The sequence below is a fragment of the Metarhizium album genome, assembly GCF_000804445.1.
Source record: "Metarhizium album ARSEF 1941 chromosome Unknown scaffold_32, whole genome shotgun sequence".
Classification (NCBI taxonomy): Eukaryota; Fungi; Ascomycota; class Sordariomycetes; order Hypocreales; family Clavicipitaceae; genus Metarhizium; species Metarhizium album.
The window spans coordinates 100,034-116,719 of record NW_024467606.1 but is presented as its reverse complement, the minus strand read 5'-3'; the positions used below and the strand labels follow the sequence as shown (position 1 = coordinate 116,719).

The following is a 16,686-nucleotide window of genomic DNA, read 5'->3' as shown; positions in this document are numbered from 1 at the left end:
GGTGGGGATGGGACAGGCCAACACAACATTTCATCTGAGAGCCCGGACAAGGAGCGCATCCCTCGTGATGAGCTGCTGACTCGAGACGGGCGCACTCCTTGTTCCTGGTTGCCGGGCTCTTTCTAAGTAAGTTGCGGAGAACCGCGAAGTACGTACGGAGTACCAGCAGTAACTTGCTAGTGCCAGCAACAGCAACATGACACATGATGTTGGAGCCGGGTTGTGGGAGAGCACCGGCATACAGAGCACATCCTGCGCGGTACTCCGTAGCTCTCCCTCCGATAACCTGGAGCCGGTCCCTGCGCCATCTCCGCCTGGTCACTGCCGGCATACCAAAAGCCGTTCCACTGGATCCAACGTTTGGCGGATGTTGTCACGTATGTCGGCCTGAAAACCACTCTTGCTTGCTACTGAAGAAAGCGTGCCCGTGAAGCACAGGCATCGCAGGGTGATGATTCATTTCCGTTTCTCTCGTTTCATTCTGAGCGGTCATCCTCCGAACTGAACAGTACCCGTCAACACCACAGCCGGGCCTTGCAGCAGATATTTCCTCTCGACAATTTCTGTGCAGCTATCCAAGGACACGCTGGTCACGCACGGCCTTTGCTTGCAACCGGGCCACCGGCTACATACGTATTTCGAACGGCAAGTAGGGATTCGCCGCCTCCCTTCTTCGCGGACGTGCACCCCCTGGGTGCGCCGAGTCGGCGCTTGTGAAAGCCGCAGACTCCACTGAGATTGGCATGGAATTTTGGTCAGATGCGAGACCTACCCGGCCCTGAATTTCCTGATATAGAACCATCTCCGATTCCTTGCCGTGCTTTGCCGGCCGAGGGTATTAGCCATATTCGGTTTGAATTGGCGACAGACGAAAAACTGTCAGCTCGGTAGTAGAGGGCCGACGAACCGCTCACAACGCTCTAGCGAGTTTTGCGCAAGCCAAGCAAACCATGCCATGATGCTGGTGAAGCCAGGGGCGGCCTCATCGGATAAGCAAGGAACGTCATGATTAATGGCCTTGCTGCGGCCACCTGAGATTGATTGCTCAAGGGCGAGGACAAAGAGAGCCATAATACCTCGCGCAGTTGTGAACAAGTATGTATTCCTTCGACCCCATTCTCATATTGGCACCTTTCTGCACCAGTCGAAGTTCCTCGTCGACCCCCTGTCTTTTAGGGTCCGTCCACAGAGGAGTTTCCTGTCAGGACTTGTATTCAGCAGGCCTGGGCAAAAATTACACCATGACCTGCACGACTGACGCATCTCCCATGAACTTATGAAGCGTTGTGTGACGTGCCTCCTCTCCTCCGTATGTACGGAGTACGTGCCAGTCAGGGGTTGGGAGGCAAGGGTTGCAAAGCAGGGGAAACCTCTGTCGAGGGCTAGCTGGGGGCACCTGGCACGGTAACAGTAAGCTGCTGGCTTGGCTTCGCCAAGTGTCACTGGCCAGTAAGCAGCTTCTACGGAGTAGACCCCATCAAGGATTTCGCTTGAGAAGGATGTCGGCGGCGATGCCCAGTACCGCGGTATACCAGATCATTGCTCGGAGCTGACACTGATGAGCATTTCATGCGCCGATTTCCTGGGGGCTGCTGGCTTTCCTGCTGCCCCTTTATTTGTAAGCAATCTCCTGCAATCGTCATCACGCCATGTATGGTATTGACTTGGCCGGATGGAAGGCAATTCAGGGTTGGCCAACATGGTCTTCCGACATCATGGGTTCAGTTCAGTGCCGCTCGAGACAGCCGGTGACTAAATTATGCGCCACCTGCGGCATCCCCAGCTAGTCTCTCGCGTCGGTGTCGCGATCCACCGACTCGGGTGGTTGTTCAGCGTTGCTGTTACTTAATGCTGGGCACAGTCGCCTCGGTATTTGGCGCCTCTATCCCATCTGACTCCGGGTGCGACTCCCGGCCCACTCAGTTCAACCCGGGGAAGAAGGGAGGGAGTGTGACATGCTGACGAGTGCCGAGATCTGGCAAATGGCTGCGGATAGAGTTCACAGAGTCCAAGCCCTTTGCTCTGCCACGCCACGACGGGGGGCACCCAGTAAAGCCGTGCCGATTGCGCTTGGCGGCTGCAAGCAAGACTCTGAGTCAATGACGACCAGACGGGCTGCTCTGTACGGAGTACTGGGCTCTTGTCGAGGGATGCTTGGCCCTCTCTCTCACCGGACTGTGGCGTCTTGGTGTTGCAGTAGCAATTTCCCTCTGGCCGCCGAGGACGCTACCCATTGAGCAGGCTGGGAAGGCCGTGCATCAATCTCGCGAGTCCCCTGACGACGAAGGCCGCTGGGCTGTTGCACCAAAAGCGAACCGGTCACCCAGAATTTCACCCCAAACTACTCCGTAGGTAGGTTCAAAAAACGTCACAGCGGACAGCAGTACGTACATGGGGGGACGGAGCAGCCCATACTGCTCCGTGCGTGCCGAGCGCTCACGGAGAGGTCTGCTATGGCTCGGGCGGCGGCCAGGCCGGAAATTTACTTTTAGCGCCCGGCGCAGGTCGAAGCTATTCTGGCATTCGCGCGAATAACGAGACAATGAGCATCCTTTTCAGCGACGTGGTGGCCTTCGTCAAGGCCATGGTGAGCTGATGAGCCGATGGATGTGAGAATGCGTGAGAGTGTCAGCCCCCCCGTCACATGGCCTTTGTCTCTGGTTTTCATGTCTCTTGAGGGCTCTCGCGCTCCAATGACTGACTAGCTACGCAGGTGATGGAGTACGCCACGAGATGGAAGACATGTCCATGTCCAAGTCTGTTCGCCCGTCAGTCAGGTGGTGGTGGTGGTACCAGGTCTCACAAACGGAGCCGGATGCTGGGGAAGGAATGCGCCCGCCCGATGGTGGAAACCTTGCCATGCACAAGTGACTTGGCCACTCGGGCTCGATGCCACGGTAACAATGAAGCTGAGCGCGGGCGTTTAGACGAATGGCCCATTTCGTCGGTTTTCGTCGGTCGTCTCAGAAGCTCCCTCAGACCATGACCATGAGCGCTGCGCCGACTCCACCGCTGGGTTTGCAAGACAAAGGCTCTCCTCGACTTGCCAAGTCGACGATGACCAAGTCGCAGTTCCGTTTGGTCGGTAACCTCTCGAACCTCAGCAGCAAGAGCGTGGACAGAGAGCTCCGGCGCGCGAAATGGCCCAAACACGCCAAATGCAGCATTATTATTACTAGGGAGCCAACGCAATGCACTAGCCTGGAGACGACGCAACTACCAGCATCGGGGAGCGCAGCTGAGGGTTCTGGCGAGACAAACAACAGCCTGCGCCTGGTCAGCCAACAAACCACCACGTACCAGTACGGAGTATATCAAGGGAATGCTCCAAAGTCGCCGTCAGAGTCGCAGTCAGCAGCAGTAACGTTCAGTCGGCCAACTGGCACTGGCGTGCACGGAGACGAGGAGACGAGGAGACGAGGAGACAAGGAGCCGGCAACGTTGTGTGCCTTGGGAATTCCACTCGGGGGTGGTGCGGTATTGGTACTCCGTACTCCGTATTGTGTGTGGTCTTCTGCGCACACCCTCTGCACCCCAAGGCGTGTTTGGATGACGATGGATGGGGAATATGTAGTTACTTATTCCCTCGGAGCAAGGTGCCATTCTCGTTATTCACCACTCGACACCTTCCAATCCAAGTGCTGCTACGGACAAGATTTTTGGGACAGGCCAACGTCATGCCATGGATGGCTTGCGTCGCACCTGAAGAGCGAGCTGATCATCGTTGGATCTGCGTGACAGCGCAGGCACAGTCGGGTTGAATCGTTCGCGATTGGTGTGTGCGTTCCAACTGGCATTGCTGGAATTCGTATCGAGTGGCTCGGTGGACAAGTGGTTCGGCACAAGACATGGCGACGGTCATAACCACAGCTCTGTTATTTTCCGCGGAGGCTTTCCGAGCCGCCTGACTTGATGCCAATAGTGGCGAGTAGTGACATAGCCACGACAACATGTGCGTGAATCCGGGAACCACCACGGAGCACTCCGTGATCCAGATTGGGGCACGGGTAATAATGATGGCACTTTGCCCAGGCCTCTCTGACGAGCATTTTTAGCTTTTCAGACAATCTAGGACATCACCCGGACGATCCTCTGGTTTCATAGAGGCATCTATCTTACCAGCAATCCCATCAAATCCCAAGGGAGCAGTTCTTCCACATTGGCGCGGCCGGAGACGAGTTCTCCGAGCTGTACGGAGTATGTACCACGGGTGAGGCGGTCCTCCAAATTGCGACAAGACGCCGTCACCCGTATCGTATAAGCTGGGGCCAAACTACCGAAAACAGCAGCCAAGTGCGCTTCAACATTCAACAGTTCCTTAACCACGCCACGCCCCTTGGCCCTCCCATCATGGAGTCGGGAGAAGGAAGACCGGAACTGGCTTTGCTACACAGCACTACTACAGCCAGAAAAAAAGGGGGGAGGGGCTCCCGCGCTTCCGGCCACCATGGTGATGTGAGCATGTTGTCCTCGGCTCCTCCGTCTTGTACCGTCAATATGCCAGCCAGGCCGAGTCCGCGTGGCATCCTTGCACAATGGGCACACAACGGCATCCTGGTCGCAGCACAGTGATTACCCAGCTAGTGCTCCGTAGACTCAGGCGACCGGCACTCCCTCGAGGGAAGTGAGCCTTGGCCCGACTTGGCACATATCCGGCTATGACTACGGAGTAGTAGTAGTTGACTTGGTAGCTATACCGGGCCGCATCTACTGTTCATGTACCGCCGGCACATGGGGTCACATCGCCTGGGCCTTTCCGGCGATCCAAGGGCCAAGAGGCAGACAAACGAGGTCGACAGCCAATCGCGAAGCCTCGTTTACAGAGACATGGAGTCGAGCAGCGGGTTACCGGAGACCCTGCTTGCCCGCACCCGCTCCGTCAGTAATCATACCAGTGCTCCGTAGGCCATCTAGGCTCTGCCTTTGGGCTGTGCGGATTGTATGCGCAGTGGGAGGTCATCAGCACCGTTTCCAAGCCTGAGAACCCTTCGGAACTCGACGACATCATTAACAACTACAAGAAACACAGTCTGCCTGTCCGGGGTGAGGGAGGGAGAGCTGTCGAGCTGCTCGCCAAGCGTCCACCACACTCCTCCTCCTCCTCTAGCTTCGATGCTGTGTGCAGCAGCATTGACAGTGACAGTCCAGCGTCGCGGTCGATGCCTCGTTCAGGCTTAGCCGGCCACGAGGCTGTGAAGGGGGCCTTTGGAAATGGGCCTGTGATGGTTGGGGTGGTGCCACCTATCAACCCATTGTTTTGAACGCTGCGTCGAATATGAAATAGTCTCCAGCCCTTGACTCTTGACATTGAAGGGCAGCCAATCATGGCTGATGCGAGTATCGGGTGACGGACAAGCAATAGACGCAAGAGTGCTCCGTAGCTCCGTATCACGGAGTACGTAGCTAGTCAATGTCCTTGGCCTGGAAGAAGACTGTCTGCTGGCGGTGCTGATGGTTTGGAGTCCGAGGCCCGCCGGCCGCGTCTCACACGCGTACGAACGAACGAACGAACGAACCCTAGAAACTTGGCCCCCAGGCGTTCGGCCGTCAGCCAAAGCAAGGCACTCGGGATTTAATACCTACCTAGGTATAGGTGGGCAGATCTGCATGTCATTGCTGAGCGTGACGGTTGATTCGGCACTTGTCGATTTGCAGCTCCCGCTCCACAGGCAGGGCAGGACAAGACCAGACAACTTGGTCGTCACGGAGGACGGAGGACCGGGGCCGGAGACGGGATGCGGAATGCGGAATGCGGAATGCGGAATACGGAGGACGGACCACCAAGTACGTATCGTGACCGACGAAAGACGTCGCTTGGCACTCCGCGGCAAGGGCCCCAAGATTGCCATGACGTTTTGTTTTGTTCTTCATGAATCATCCCCAAGCCTGCCCATGCTACCGACGACTACGACTTCAAGGGACAACTCCACCGGTTTCCAGTGCAAACACCCCACCCCATGCAGTGCGGTGGACGGAGTACGGAGTACATTACGTACATCAAAGCTGGAAGAGTCGCGGTCGCGGGCCCAACAATGAACATGTCGGTCAGGCGCTGACCTGACCGGCCATGGGGTTACCCATCCTCCTGCTCCAAGCGAGGCACGATCCTCACTCTACAATCTCCGTCCTCTATCCCTTTTACAGGGGGCTTTTGTTTGCCACTAGCAGCAACCCTGTTATCGACTTCGCGGCTATTGCAGAAAGACCTGAACGAGTGGACTGGGCAGCAAAGCGACCACGACGGGGGTGCGGGTGCGGGTGCGGGTGCGGGTGCGGGATGTGAAAGCGTGTCATCTTTTGTCACGCACGGGGGTTGGTAGGCTCCTCGAGCACGTCTGCTCCCAACAGCAGGCATATTCCCGTGTCCCCGTGTCCCCGTGCCCCATGCCGTCCGCAACGAGGAGCAACGTACCTGCGTAACAGTTGTGTTACTTCTCGCAGCCGTGGCCACGTCGCAAAAGGGGTGGGCCGGACCCTTCCCTATTGCTCCGTACCTGGATAGCTACTACGGAGTCGGTGGTGCCATCCTCTGTTACGTTGTACGTACTCCGTATGTACGTGTGTACGGAGTATGTGCGCAGGACCCTGGGAGGGGACCGATATCATTTGGGTGGGCATTGCCAGCAACGTTCAGTCTTGTCATTACATGACGTGATCATACAGTACTCCGTGGCAACAAGCAGTCCACAGTCAAGGTGCCCGCCAGGCACCGCAATGGTGATGGGCTTGCGAGCAATCTTGGGTAAGCTGGACGTGGGAGAAAAAGACCGAGCGACTCCGTGCTCCGTGCTCCGTGCCCCGAGCTCCGTGCTTGCTGTGCCCGATAACAAGCCGTGTCGTCCTGCCATGTGTCCTGCAGATACCAGATGGACGGGTCAGGCTTGCTACTATCTGTGATTATTCTTATCAAGACCCAAGTGCCATGGGCAGGTTGCAATGAGACGAATGCCGACCGACCAACCAACCAACCAACCAACCGAGGAGGGCAGCAGCAGCGGTCAGCGAAAGCGGCCGCAAATCGGAAAGCAGAGGGGAAGGGGAAAGGAATGCCTCTCCAGGCGGCAAAACTGGATCGAGCGGACGCAGTGGCCGGTGATCCCATGGCATCAGTTGCAGGGTGGCACGGCGGCACGGTAGAATGCAGCGTCGTCTCCTCTTGTTTTTTTCTCTGCCCGTTCGTTCGGCCGAGAGAAGATATCCAACATGGCCGGTTTACCCAAAGGGTCCCAAAGCCACCCGTGAGGCGCTTCAGAACGAGGGAACGCTTGCGACTCGGCGAATTGCCCTCCCATCCCTGGCGGTAGCATACGGAATAAATTGGCCTGCGGATCCGACGGCGACGCCGTGGAGTACGGTACGGACATCCTAACAACACAGGCTTCTGCTTTTGCATGGTACGGCGGAGCACGGTATCTTGGTGGTGGCAGGTTTTCTCGAACCAGACTGTCGGGTCCAGGAGAGCAGCGACTTGCGACCTGTTATGACGGGTCGTTTTTTTTTTCTTGTCTTGCCCTCGTCAGGCCGCGGTCGCCAAAGGCCGGCCGTCCGACCGTGATGCGCTTCACGGCCCGACGCCCAGCGCCTCCAGAGGTGGAGAGAGCACCGAGTACATCCAGGCGGCGGTGTGCTCCCCTGACGGGACACGCACGCGCTTAGACTCGAGGTGCTACTACGTCTCGCGTCGGCGGGAGCTCCGATGCACGTCGACTGACGAGGCTGGGTAGTCCAGCCCGGCCCACGCATCACCTGCTCGACTTTATCACATTACTTGCCGGCAATGCCGCAGCCCGTACGGACGGACGCGGTGCGGTGCGGTACGGTGCGGTGCGGCTGTTGCAATAGCCGCTGTCCACAGCAGAGCAGAGCCGAGGAGAGGAGAGGAGGCAAAAGTTTCAGGTCCAACGCCAAGCCAAGCAAGCAGCCAGGTTGGTGCCTGGACCCTGCGACGGGTCGGTCGAGGCGCGCATGTCCCGGCGACGGGGGCAGCTGATCAGTGATGACGAAGGCTCTGCCGGGTCCCCTTTCGACCTCTTGTCTCCTCTTCTGCCTCTCGATGACTGCTGCGCGTCCCGCCAACGTGTCACCGTGCAGCGGTCACGCCCACTCCGTACCCTTGAATCCAGCCGAGCCAGCGAGCCATGGCTCATGGCTCGTGTGCTGGGTGAGCATGACGGCGGAAGGAAATGTGGGCGTCGTCGCTGGTCCGGGCTCGCTCGCAGGAATCCCGACCCTTGGGCCTACGCAGGAGCAGATACTACGGAGTACTACTAACTGTTTAGATATTGGCAGATGCAACATCCACCAACAGGGTAGGCAGGGCCGTGGGCAATTACATGGTAGCAGTACTCTGTAGACACGGAGTACTGGATGCGTGATTAGATGCAGAGCAGCCCACGTCATGGGCGTGGACGGCTCGGACGACGACGACGACGACGACGACGACGACGACGACGGCCAGGTATTGGCAAGCTGGTCAGACGAGGGTAAACCAACGGCTTACTTGTTCGTTGTTCTTTCTTCAGCTGGGTAGGCACGGGAAAATGGCAGGACAGCGGTGGCGCGAGTGGTTTGGAATGTCACTGCTGCATGCTTCAACAGAACCAACGGCGTAATTAGCTGGGAAAACCCCCCCCTTTCTTTCACTGTGCTGGGGCGACAAGAGAGAAGCTGCTGACGAGACCTTGGGTTGGTCCAGCCGAAGTCGCCGGGGGGGGGAAATGTCATGTCATGGATGAGCGTGCGGGTTTGGATGCGGTGCATTGTCCAGTTCCAAACCGTCGGGATGTAGGCAGCAGCCGACGTCGGTCTACAGAGTTCGAGTCTGCGTGTGCGTCTGCGGCGGCGGGCCAGCACACGCCCGGTGGATGTCGTGTGGATGTGTGGGTGCGTGGATGGATGGACGGACGGATGGTTCGATGCTGGGCAAAGACTTTGAGCAACTTGGTCTTGATGTTGCTGTTGGCTGTGACGGCGAGAACTTTTGCGTTGCAGCGTTGCTCCTCTGCCTCGACCCTTGGGCCGTCCAAAGGCCCCCAACGAGGACGGCAGGAGGTCCGTAGATGGATGAACGGGCAGTCAGGCAGCCAGGCAGTCAGTCAGTCAGTCAGTCGGTCGGTCGGTCGGTCGGTCAAGCACGCAAGCGAGCCATCCACGCCACTCCCACACCTCGGGCGAGAGCCGGCGCTGTCCCAGTTTGGCAACTTGGTCGCGCATGTGGCTGGCGGGAGGATGATGACTTCCAGGTGGCGGCGAGTGGAACAGCCGCGTGCGGGTGCGACGTTACGACGAGTCAGTCAGTGGTTGGACGACGAACGAGAGAGAGCAAAGGCAAAAAAAAGCACAGCACAGCACAGCACAGCACAGCACAGCACGCAAATCTGTCTGTTTGCACGGCATCTCAGCCACCCCCAGCGCCGTCAATCAATCGCCGTGGCCCATGGCCGCGCAGCCCGATCTGAGTCGGTCCGACTGGGGGGAGGGGGGGGGTTGGCCCCAAGTTGAGGAGGGGGGAGACGCGGCGTGTACGGCACTTGCACATTGTACACGGTACTCCGTACACGCTCCAACCCTCGCGGCCTCGTATTGAAGAACAAACTGCTCTTGGCTTGTGGCGGCACCTGACACCGGCTCCGAGGCCACGTCCACGTCCACGTCCACGTCCACGTCGACTCCACGACCACGACCACGACCACGACCACGATATGCGCCGACGTGACGGACCAAGTATTGCCCGCGTACCGAGCACGTACCGAGAATGCGCACAAGTACGGAGTACGTACGTACGAGGCACGGGACAGGCGGAGCACGCACCGCCGCTGCAAGTCTGCAACACGCCCGCCCAGCCGGCGTTTTGGATCGACATGTCTCTCCACCCGCCGCCGCTCGTTGCCTTCACGGCGCCAACTAACGACGCCTCGGGTTTAGGGTGCTGACTTGTCCGTTCCACTCTTCGGTCCTGGCGTGGCAGAGCCGCAACCTCGCCTGCCTGCTCGCGGCATCGGCACCATCCCGAGTCCCGACGCCTGTACCGAGTACGGCGTGCGTTCGTGAGTCTCAAGGCCTGCTCTGGCGTACCGTTGACCACCAGATCCCGCCGCCAGGACGGAGTAGTGTCCAGTGTCCAGGCGCTCCGTCCATGGCTCCCTTGGTTCCTGCGCTGGCAGCGGCTAGGTGCCCAACGTCTAGGCAGAATGTAACTTTGACCTCGCTGACCCTTCAGGTGCTGGACAGGTACCTACACAGCTCGAGACGTCAAGTTGCTAGCTAGTCCTCAAAGGCCTGAGTACTCCCACACGTCGCCCAAAGGCAGACGGTACAAAAGCGTCCCCGGGCGGGCCTTGACAAGCTTCCCAAGCTCATGGGTCGCTTTGCCGGGGGGACAAGGAACAAGTGAGCACGCGATTCGCCCACATACGGCAACAATCCAGAAGGGGTATTGACGCCGGCCCCTAGCCAGGGCTCCAAACATGTCATTTCGTGTGTGCGTTCCGAGCATGACACACTTGCGTTAGTCGCGAGGCGGCGTTGTGGTGCTGATGCTGGTGCTGGTCCTGATGCCGATGCCGATGCCGATGCCGTTGCCGACGCTGATGCCGACGCCGATGCTGGAGCCGGAGCTGCGTGCTCGAGCTTGTCGCGGCTTCGGGCTTTTCCATCCAACTCAATGTTACATGCTCCCGAGCAGACGAACCCGGCGGTTACTCTATCAGGATGCCCTCGCTGCCCCGGAAACAAACAAGACCTCGGGACGAACAAGAGACTGTCGCGTTGCGCCCGCCGTTGAGGAAGGGGCTTGCTCGCGGCGAGCGAGTACACGCGTACCTACGTACCCAGTACATGCATCCTACGGAGTATACAGCACGTAGCACCGTCCATGGCTTGGGCCCCAATCTCGCACCTGTTTGTTGGTTGCGAGCTGACCAAGGGGGAAATCAGTACTGTCCGGAGAAATAGCGCTCGTGGTTTGCCGTCTCGTCAGAGGACCGAAAGGGGGGAAGGGAGGGGGGAGTTGGACAAGATATTCGAAGCAAAAGGACGAGAAAAGGAGCATCACGACGGGCTGTCGGGACAAACTGCGTTAGACTTTATAGCTCCGCGAATCTGAGTTGCTGGTTGGTGGAAGAAACAAGCCCGCGGCGGCGGAGCGAACAGTAATGACCTTTGACATGCTCCGCATACGAGAACGAGCCGCATCCGCAAGAGGGAAGTTTGATTTGGGGGCATGTCCATGTCCATGTCCATGCTCATGCCCACGCCCACGCCATGCCGACTCTCATCAGTAGCGCCACGACCAGCGCCAACACGACTGCAAACGTCCGGACGGGGGCTTTGTGGCTCGGGAAATTGGCAGGGTCAAGACTAAGACGACGACGACGAACCAGGCTGCCCGGCCGACAACTGCTTGCTCGGTGGTGACGGTGACGGTGACGGTGACGGTGCGGTGACGGTCGACTGCCAACGGGCCTGCCCGTCTGCCTCGCCGTGGCGAATTCAGCTGGTCCGTTTGCGTGTGCGCGTGCCGTGCTTTGCTCTGGCTGATCTGCTCTGCTCTGGCTGATCTGATCTGATCTGCTCTGCTCTGCTCTGCTCTGCTCTGCTCTGCTCTGCTCTGCTCTGCTCTGCTCTGCTCTGCTCTGCTCTGCTCTGCTCTGCTCTGCTCTGCTCTGCTCTGCTCTGCTCTGCTCTGCTCTGCTCTGCTCTGCTCTGCTCTGCTCTGCTCTGCTCTGCTCTGCTCTGCTCTGCTCTGCTCTGCTCTGCTCTGCTCTGCTCTGCTCTGCTCTGCTCTGCTCTGCTCTGCTCTGCTCTGCTCTGCTCTGCTCTGCTCTGCTCTGCTCTGCTCTGCTCTGCTCTGCTCTGCTCTGCTCTGCTCTGCTCTGCTCTGCTCTGCTCTGCTCTGCTCTGCTCTGCTCTGCTCTGCTCTGCTCTGCTCTGCTCTGCTCTGCTCTGCTCTGCTCTGCTCTGCTCTGCTCTGCTCTGCTCTGCTCTGCTCTGCTCTGCTCTGCTCTGCTCTGCTCTGCTCTGCTCTGCTCTGCTCTGCTCTGCTCTGCTCTGCTCTGCTCTGCTCTGCTCTGCTCTGCTCTGCTCTGCTCTGCTCTGCTCTGCTCTGCTCTGCTCTGCTCTGCTCTGCTCTGCTCTGCTCTGCTCTGCTCTGCTCTGCTCTGCTCTGCTCTGCTCTGCTCTGCTCTGCTCTGCTCTGCTCTGCTCTGCTCTGCTCTGCTCTGCTCTGCTCTGCTCTGCTCTGCTCTGCTCTGCTCTGCTCTGCTCTGCTCTGCTCTGCTCTGCTCTGCTCTGCTCTGCTCTGCTCTGCTCTGCTCTGCTCTGCTCTGCTCTGCTCTGCTCTGCTCTGCTCTGCTCTGCTCTGCTCTGCTCTGCTCTGCTCTGCTCTGCTCTGCTCTGCTCTGCTCTGCTCTGCTCTGCTCTGCTCTGCTCTGCTCTGCTCTGCTCTGCTCTGCTCTGCTCTGCTCTGCTCTGCTCTGCTCTGCTCTGCTCTGCTCTGCTCTGCTCTGCTCTGCTCTGCTCTGCTCTGCTCTGCTCTGCTCTGCTCTGCTCTGCTCTGCCATGCCACCAGTAGCGTCGTCGTCGGGCTTCTTTTTGTTCCGTCCTCTTTAGAGCCAGCCACCACACCGAGTAGTACTTTCTTGTCCGTCGCGCGCACGGCCGCTGGATGGGACGGTCCGTCGCATTCGGGTGTGCCTAGTAAAATCCTCCGGGGAATGCGGTTCGTTTGGTTCTGGAAGGCTTTGCAGATGCGTGCACAACATGTCATGTCGGCGGGCGACGCGGCCGAGGCGTACCGACCTACCGAGTGCCTGTCTTGTCTTGTCTTGCCTTGCCTGTCTTGGGCTGCATCGACTTGTCGGCTTGACAATCCATGTGCGCTGTGTGCCGTGTGCTGACTGACGTCTCGTTGCTTGCTGTCGTTGCGTGAGAGTCGGCTTGTGACGCTGTTGCCGGCCAACATTGGGCCGCGAGCAGCGTATATTGGGGGTTTCACAGTGGTATCGATGTCTGGCGAAAAGGCATTGATTGACAGGGTTGGGATTGCCATTTGCTGGTCGAGATCAATGAATGCTTGCGTTGGTCGCGAACATGCGAATGCGTGGTCTAGGGTAGTCGCTGGTCGGAAGGCAAAGCAGCTCCCTCGCGCGGATTTGACGCGAGAATCATGGGTTCTCTGTGCTTGTGCTGTTTCTCTGGTGTGCTGTACACGACTGCCTGGTGCGCGCTCGACTTCGTGCTTGGCCGTTCATGTTTTCTATATGGGCTGCTTCACTATGCGGTGACATTTTGCTGACCTGTCTGCATGGATGGATGGATGTAGGGTATGCATGGCGGCGGTGCAAGTCATGTCCAGAGTCGGGTGTGTGAGCTTGTCGAGGATGATGCCGCGTCCTTGTCGGCACGTGCTCGACCTTTGCCTGTCGTCTGGTTGTTTCACAGCCATGCAGGTCATGCTGCGACGTGCTCGGGGAGTTCTTGGATAAGTTTCGCCGGGGTCGCGATGGGATATGGGCGTGTACGCCTTGCTCGGGCTTCTCGGGCGCGCAGGCAGGCCTGCGGCAGCTAGATATCACTCGAGGTATGTATGCGATCTGGAAAAGAAAGCCTGTGGTCGACGAACACAGTTTGTTTTCGGTCCACGGAGGTTGTTGAAGGAGGGAATCATTGCACCATGTAGATATCTGGTGTACCCCTCACGCTGCATGTACGTGATTCCGTGGTCGCAGGACTCACGTGCTGATGGACGGAGATTCTTCAAGACCCAGGAGGCGGCACGTCAAGGATGCAACTGCCCGTGGTGACTTGGCCTGCGGCGTGCGAAGCGTCGTCGACGGTCCAAGTTGAGCGGCGGTGTCCCGGTGCGCCCGGCGACCTCACCGGGCTCACTCAGGCTCTTCCGGGCGTCCAAAGTCGGAAACACGACCGACCGCGTTGTTTTCCGAGACAATCGTATCGCCGAGACATCAAGGCTGTCTTGTCTGTCGCCACGGACCGGCCACGAGGGCGTCGGCTGGCGGTTCTGACGCGCACACTCGTCGAAATGCGCTGGCGTCACGGCAGACGAAGACGACCGCGGCGGGAGTCTCAGGGTCCTTGGGCGGTCTCCCTATTCCCTATTCCCTTGCAAATTGTCGTGGTCCGCATCTTGTCATCGTGTGCACGTGTACGTTGGAGTTTTGGACGCGTCCACGTCCGCACATGTACAATCAAGTCGGTGCAACTTGGAGTTTACGTAATGACCAGGGCAACATGGCCGAGTGGTTAAGGCGAGAGACTCGAAATCTCTTGGGTTCGCCCGCGTCAGTTCGAATCTGGCTGTTGTCGCATTTTTTAATTAATTAATTTATTTTTTTTACTGGGAGCATTTTGGGTGCTTTCTCTCTTGCTTTCCGTTCGATCAAATCGTCATTTCTTGTTTCTAGCAGTGAATCGGGCGATGGAACTATCGATCCCGCCGAGAGCATGTACGCGGGCCAGCCCGCCTGTCGCCTCTTTGGAGCCTAGCTGGTATTCGTGCCGAGATGGATATTTACATCAAGATGGTTAGTTTGTTGATTCGAGTTCGGGCAGGCGGAGGCGTCTACGTGGCCTGGCGCCCCAGTAAACGCGTCACTTTACGTGGGCGGGATGCATCGACGTCATGGCAGTAAACTCGCATAGCTCGCGTCGAAGCATGCCGATGTGAAGGAGTCCCCCGAGCCCGAGGCAGCAAGTAGTAGCTCGTGGCTGTACGGAGCACGCGGTAGAAACGGGACGACTCTTGAGGACAGACAGAATACGAGGCATCTCAACACCTTGGGAAGGGGCTTGACTCCTTTTCCCCTGGCCAAGTAACTAAGCAAGCAGACGGGAGTTCGCATGCTTGTTGCTGGCGAATAAAACGAAGGCTTTTTGCTTGGTCATTTTGGGGATTAACTATTTCGAACCAGACCAGTTGACTCTTTTATTTTCTTTTTTTTAATTGGTCAACTCGCAAAACAGGTAGTCGGCACCTGGTCTTTGCAGGCCTGGCCGCCCCCAGTCAGGTACCGGATACCACGGGTGTACTCCGTACTAGCGTACTCCGTACAGTAAGTGCCATTCCAGCAAATTTGGAAAAAAAGCCCGTCGTCATTAGTCGTCACCATCCACACCCGCATCCATCTGGAATCCCGTCACGCAGCAACTCGTTCCGACGCCAACATCGCCCTTGTTCTGCGTTTCTGCGGATGGACTCGCCATAACCGTTTAGCGATTTTTTTTTTGTTTCTTTTGCCTGTTTCTTGCCGTCGTTTACTGCTGCATTCTTGCCGTCGCGCGCGCTCCGTCTCCGCATCCATTCATTCATCTCCTTTTCGACGCACACGGACACCAGCCGGCACCATGACCTGGCTGACCAACTTGACGGGCTTTGCTGCCCCCTTCTTCATCGTCATGTCGCCAGTCATCTCGTACGGCGACCAGATTCTTGCCATGCACCGGAATAAATCGAGTGCTGGCTTCTCTCTGGACATCCCCCTGATCATGTTGGTGGCTTCCCTCTTCAGGTATGTTTACTCGCAGCCCACGCGAAAGCGTCCCGACGATACAGGGCCGCACCGGCGGTCCGTGCAAGAAGCGAGCGCTAACGGGCGTTCCCCCCGTGTGTGCAGGATCTTTTACTGGCCGGGCTCTCGATTCGATGCCAGTCTGCTGGTGCAGTCGTTCCTCATGGTCGTGGTGCAACTCATTTTGCTCAAGACCGCCCTGGAACACAGGCCTCTGCCCGCGACCAAGGGCGGCGAGGGCAGCATGCCGTTCTCCGGTCTCGAACGAGGCGGGCCGCTCGACATTCGACGCCCGTACAACTTTTGGCAGTGGCGGTCGCACAAGCCGTACGTCGTCCCGGCGCCCTCCCCCCCCGTGCTTCGTGGCATCCAGGCCCAGGCCGCTCGTGGAACGCGGAGACAAGGGAAGCACGGTTGCTGACTCTTGACCGCGATAGATACTGGCACTTCCTCCTCTACCTCCTCGGCGCCCTCATCGCCTGCGAAGTCCTCTTCCGACCCGTGGAGCCAGTCTACGACGCGTACTCGGTGCTCATCGGATACCTCGGCCTCTCCATCGAGGCGACGCTGCCCATCCCGCAGCTGATCGCCAATGCGCAATCACAATCATCCAAGGGCTTCCGACTGTCCGTCCTGGCGAGCTGGATTGGCGGCGACGCCATGAAGGTCTTCTGGTTCTTTACGTCCACGAGCGCGATCCCGCTGGCCTTCAAGGTCTGCGGCTGTTTCCAGGCAGCCTGCGATTGTCTCCTGGGTGTTCAGTATTTCATGTATGGCGCCGGCGACAACGAAGCCATTTTGAAGGAGCACGCCATGGAAGAGGCTCACTGGGCGCGTGGCCACCGGGCTTCTCGTTCCCACACGCCAAGCCTGTCGGGCGGCACAAAGCGAGGGCCCATGTTCAGCGACACCGAGGCGGAATAGATGACTGTCTTGGAGACGGCTCTGAGCGGGCTGCGGCACGGAAAGGCAAGGCTACCGACGAGCCATGGCTTGACTGTGTTCGACATGTTTGCCCCTGCAAGGGAGGATATCATTCCACGAACGAAGGGGTTGTTGATACAAAACGAGCAGCCGCGGTAAGCACCGCCAGGCCGGGTGCGATCCATGCGGGTGTCCATGTCGGGGACCGTAATGCAGGTGCGGGAGTAGAATCGTG

General features: G+C 58.4%; 2 protein-coding genes across 2 annotated transcripts; one reads left to right on the top strand and one right to left on the bottom strand.

Moving 5' to 3' along the window:
* Positions 1-10,507: 10,507 nt before the first annotated feature.
* On the bottom strand, positions 10,508-12,766 carry MAM_07514 (Hemolysin-type calcium-binding region:RTX N-terminal domain protein; the record flags this gene model as incomplete). Its single annotated transcript, XM_040826312.1, has 2 exons — positions 10,508-10,616; positions 11,379-12,766. The coding sequence occupies 2 exons, from the start codon at positions 12,764-12,766 to the stop codon at positions 10,508-10,510; spliced, it is 1,497 nt and encodes a 498-aa protein (XP_040675674.1).
* Positions 12,767-15,363: 2,597 nt separating this feature from the next.
* Positions 15,364-16,451, top strand: MAM_07513 (PQ loop repeat protein; the record flags this gene model as incomplete). The annotated part of the gene is made up of 3 exons (XM_040826311.1): positions 15,364-15,527; positions 15,633-15,854; positions 15,965-16,451. 3 exons carry the CDS (start codon positions 15,364-15,366, stop codon positions 16,449-16,451), a joined length of 873 nt encoding a protein of 290 aa, XP_040675673.1.
* Positions 16,452-16,686: the final 235 nt, after the last annotated feature.